Source organism: Engraulis encrasicolus, chromosome 2 (assembly GCF_034702125.1).
Source record: "Engraulis encrasicolus isolate BLACKSEA-1 chromosome 2, IST_EnEncr_1.0, whole genome shotgun sequence".
Lineage (NCBI taxonomy): Eukaryota > Metazoa > Chordata > Actinopteri > Clupeiformes > Engraulidae > Engraulis > Engraulis encrasicolus.
The window spans coordinates 44366043-44370999 of NC_085858.1; the positions used below are offsets into that span (position 1 = coordinate 44366043).

The 4957-nt window shown below is 40.3% G+C and overlaps 1 protein-coding gene across 2 annotated transcripts in view; it reads left to right on the forward strand.

The window, feature by feature from the left end:
* LOC134462861 (growth factor receptor-bound protein 2-like) overlaps positions 1–4723 on the forward strand; it is a 36397-nt gene extending 31674 nt beyond the window's left edge. For both annotated transcript variants that reach the window (XM_063216094.1, XM_063216102.1), the window contains 2 exons: positions 2083–2190; positions 4103–4723. In XM_063216094.1, the coding sequence (XP_063072164.1) occupies positions 2083–2190; positions 4103–4279 (285 nt within the window). In that variant the 3' untranslated portion in view covers positions 4280–4723. The remainder of the gene's footprint in view (positions 1–2082; positions 2191–4102) is intronic.
* The last annotated feature ends 234 nt before the right edge of the window (positions 4724–4957 follow it).

Consider the following 4957-nt stretch of genomic DNA (forward strand, 5'->3'; position numbering starts at 1 on the left):
ATTCACATTACAATTTATCCTCTTGTAGGTGTTACATTACACTTACTACGGTAGGTTATTTTATATGAAGAGGTTTACAGAACATTAACCAGCTTCAAATAAGCAGGGGAGTGGAATAAGCAAAAGCAAGGAGACATAGCTGTGGGCAAAGCCTTCCCGATATATACCACTGGCTTTTCTTGTCATTCGTGACATTGCAAACCAATGGCATATGCTAGACCAGGGTTTCCAAAAACTGTGGTGCGTGCACCCCTGGGGGTGCGCCGGAGATTCTAGGGGGTGCGCAGAATTTTGTTTGTGTTGAGGTTGTGACCAAAATTATGCATACAAACATTGTAGTCAAATTAAGACCAAATTATAACATGTTGTGGTCTCCATTTTAAGTCATTAAGGTATTGATTTGTCTCAAGCAAGAATCATTGAAATTAATCACTTTTTAAAAAAATAGTGCATATAAATGTGCAGAAGTTTGTGTTGGGTGTGCACGGCTTCTCTTCGGCACAGGAAAGGGGGTGCGTTGAGTAAAAAAGGTTAAGAACCACTGTGCTAGACAATACGCGATAGGTCGCCTATACCTGACGAAGACCAGACTGATCGAAACGTTGTGTTGAAAAATCTGGGAGCAGCAACAGTGTGCGAACCTTCTTTCTTTTTTTGTTCATGGTGTTTAAGTCCTGCACCTGTTTTATTTAGATGTGTGCGCACTCCAAAACGTTATTTATGACAGACAGCAGCTTGTGACAGCTTTCAGCTTGTCTGGTGACCTGAGAGAAAGATTATTAACATGCTAGCTGTTGGCTTAACGTGATTTACAACAGCACCCGGCAGGTTTGAGGTGGACAAACTGGCTCCAGAGAGTAAAAGTCTGGCCATGTATTTTAGTAGTATGCCATTTATCTTGTGCTTTGACTCGTGTAGTATGTGAAATATTTGGGTATTGCGGGAGTTGACTGATTTAGGAAATTGTTTTGTGGATGTGGCAGGACTTCAGGATGAACACAGGTTATCAATTTATGACATGAATAAGCATTTTCTTTAGCAAAAAAAATAAAAATAATAATAATGAATTCCCAACATGTTTGGCTTGCAGTTGCTTTGTAAGGACACTTTCCCAAAACAATTTTTATTTGGTACCCAATAAGGACCCAATAAAGACAACACAGAGCGGGTGGGGAACTTCATTGAATGGCTTGTAGAGCAGGCTGCCACATTGTTTGCTTCTAGCATTACAATGGCTCACAGTGTATGCAGGAAGGAAGAGACTATGGTAGAAGACTATGGTTATGGCCTCCCAAATTAGAATCAGAGTTGGACCGTAGGATGATGTCATGTAATAGGCCTAAGCTTCTTTTTTTTTGCTTTGGTGTGTTGCCTCCAGCACCTGTACTTTTAAAACTTGCTGTTTTTTTACAGTAAACCGATGGTACTTTTTCTATTGTTGTTATGTGTATTGTTTCTGTTGCACTCATACTGTACTGTATACATATTTGTCATAAGTAATAATACATGTAATGATATTACTATAATTTTTGACATGCTTGGTCAAATGCATCTACTACAAAACATAAGCATCCTGTCTGTGTAGCCCTTATGTTTCTACTTCAACCGTGGTGTCTTGAGGATTTCTATGACACTTCAGTATCATTTCCAGACATTAGTATCTATGATAGTATCTATCATACATTTGACAATGTCCATATTTTCCTTTGGCATCATTCAAGTTATTGTACCCCACTTTTCTAACATTAGAGGAAATATATGCTCTGTAACTGCTTGGCTGTGGTGTCTAATGAAGGCCATTCATGACTCAAATACCCCCTTTGCCCCCCTGATGAAGACCAGTGCGGTCGAAACATGTTGGCTCTTTTAATCATGTTTTAGCCCTAAGATAATAAAGGCTTTTTAATCCGCTTCCTCGTTTTCACTCGGAGTTGCCTTGATTGTCCCTTTTTTGTTGAATTGGACAGACCCCATTCATCCAAGAGCACCCAACATACTTGAGACGATACTGCGACAATACTTTTTGAGCTACCAGCCATCTGATGTGTTTAATCCCCTTTGTGTGCTGTGTGTTTCCCCCAGAACAAGAGGCCTAGCCTGGAGGATGGCTCCAGCGGCACGGGCTCCCTACCCAGGGTTCCTTTCCAACAGCAACCATTCAGGCAGGTGATACCGGAACCCACTTCCCAGGTACAGTAGGACATAGTGACAACAGTCTTATGTGCCGCCAGTCACACCACAGTGTGTGTGTGTGTGTGTGTGTGTGTGTGTGTGTGTGTGTGTGTGTGTGTGTGTGTGTGTGTGTGTGTGTGTGTGAGAGAGAGAGAGAGAGAGAGAGAGAGAGAGAGAGAGAGAGAGAGAGAGAGAGAGAGAGAGAGAGAGAGAGAGAGAGAGAGAGATTATTGTCAATGTCTTATTTAAATGTTTTTAGTCAAACTGCACATTGGAGATTGGTCCAACGTAAATTCAAACTTCTGTGCTAACCCTGTTACATAGATTTTTGACAATAAAGTAGGCCTACTCTTAGTTGACTTGACCTTGTTTGTGTGTGCGTGCGTGCGTGCGTGCGTGCGTGCGTGCGTGCGTGCGTGCGTGTGTGTGTGTGCGCGCGCGTGCGTGCATGTGTTTGCTTCCGTGCATGTATGTGTATGTAGCAGTGTTAATTTTGTCAACCATGACTATGACTAAAATATTTCGTCAATGCCCTTTTTTGATTTTCGTCATTTAGACTAAGACTAAGACTAAATTGGGAAGGCAATGACTAAAATATGACTAAGACAAAAATTGATTTTCGTCATTGTGACTAAGACTAAGACTAAATTTTAAAAAGCTGACGAAATTAACACTGGTATAAAATAAAATACAGAAAAAGAGAACCAGTGTGTGAAGAAGTTTTATTCTGTACAGTGTGATATATGTTAAAAAGAGAAGCAGTGTGTTTATTCTCTACAGTCAATGGTTTATTCTCTACAGTCAATGATATATGTTAAAAGTGTGTGGAGAAGTTCTGTAATGTGTGTTGACTAAAATGACGAAAATGACTAAAAATTGACTAAGACTAAAATTGATTTTCGTCATTTAGACTAAGACTAAGACTAAATTGGGAAGGCAATGACTAAAATATGACTAAGACTAAAATTGATTTTCGTCATTGTGACTAAGACTAAGACTAAATTTGAAAAAGGTGACGAAATTAACACTGGTATGTAGGGCCATGTCTGTGTCTGTATGATTTTACTATCTAATATCTAGAGATGTAATATAATACAGAATCGATAACATTCATGTATCTTCATGTAGTCTACAGTATGTTCCATGTGACACAACACCTGTTTTCATGCACTGAGGAATGTTTGGTAACACTTTACTTGACGCCGGTGTCATATGCATGTCATTACAGTGTCATAATAGTGTCATGACAGTCATAGATAAGTCATAAACATAATGTCCAATGTCCATGTCATAAACATTTTATGACTGTCGGCCTTAAGTGACATTCACTTATGGCAAAGACAACCCTTTGCCATAACCGAATGTCACTTAAAGGGACACTGTGTGAGATTTTTTGTTGTTTATTTCCAGAATTCATGCTACCCATTCACTAATATTACCTTTTTCATGAATACTTACCACCACCATCAAATTCTAAGTATTCATTATGACTGGAAAAATTGCACTTTTCATACATGAAAAAGGGGATCTTCTACATGGTCCGCCATTTTGAATTTCCAAAAATAGCCATTTTTAGCTGCAAAAATGACTGTACTTGGACCATACTAGAAAATATTTGTTTAATACTTGGTAAACTTTCATGTAAAGATCAAATTTGGCAATAGACAGCCCAAGTTCAATAAGCAGCATAATTGCAGTACCCTTTTTGACCATTTCCTGCACAGTGTCCCTTTAAGGCCAACAGTCATAAAAAGCGTATGACATGGACATAATGTTTATGAAACGTGCATAACTGTGCCATGACACTGTTATGACACTGTAATGACATGCATGTGACAACGGCATCAAGTAAAGTGTTACCGAATGTTTGAGTTGTGGAAAACACGACATCACTTTTACAATCCACTTGTGTGTGTTTTGTGTGCAACAGCTAGTGCCCACGCAGGTGAAGGCCCTGTACGACTTCCAAGCCGAGGAAGACGATGAGTTGGGCTTCAAGGCTGGTGACATCATCGAGGTGCTGGACTGCACTGACTCTCTGTGGTACAAAGGGCGTTTGCGGGGCCGAACGGGCTTGTTTCCTGCCAACTACACCATGCCGATGTGAGGAGGCAACGTGACGTCACTGGACGGATGACAAGACAGCTTCATATGAGGAGCGCCTTCTCAGTCCTGCCTAATGGTTTCACGCAGTGCCTTTGACAGACAGACAGACACACACACACACACGCACACACACACACACACACACACACACACACGCACACACACACACACACACACACATGCGCATGCACTCTCTCTCTCTCTCACTCTCTCTCTTTCTCTGAAACAGAAATGCGCATGACGATTCATGAAACTAAGAGAAAAGACAGGGATTCTGATGGGGACTGAAATGTTCCAGCACTAATGCCAACCAAGTACTTATGAATTTGTCATTGTTTTGTGGACATAATATGAGCTCATTGAGACAGATATAATAATGATTTTATATTTTTGAAAATTGTTCTTATATTTCTGAAATGTAATAAAACTGAAACTGCCATTGTAATCCAGGTTGCTGTGTGTTTATATGTAGGCCTATCTCTTTTGTCCATGCTGCCTCTTTCTGAACTTCTCAAATCAAATGTGTCAGTTCACAATCCCACTGAAGACATGAGATGTAACAGTCTAGTGATGATTTCTAACTGCTCCTTTTGAAAAAATGCTCCTGTTGACTCCTCCCCTCGCATCTTTAAACGCCACTGTTACCAGCTCACCTGATTCATACAGGTGAGCAGGCAAG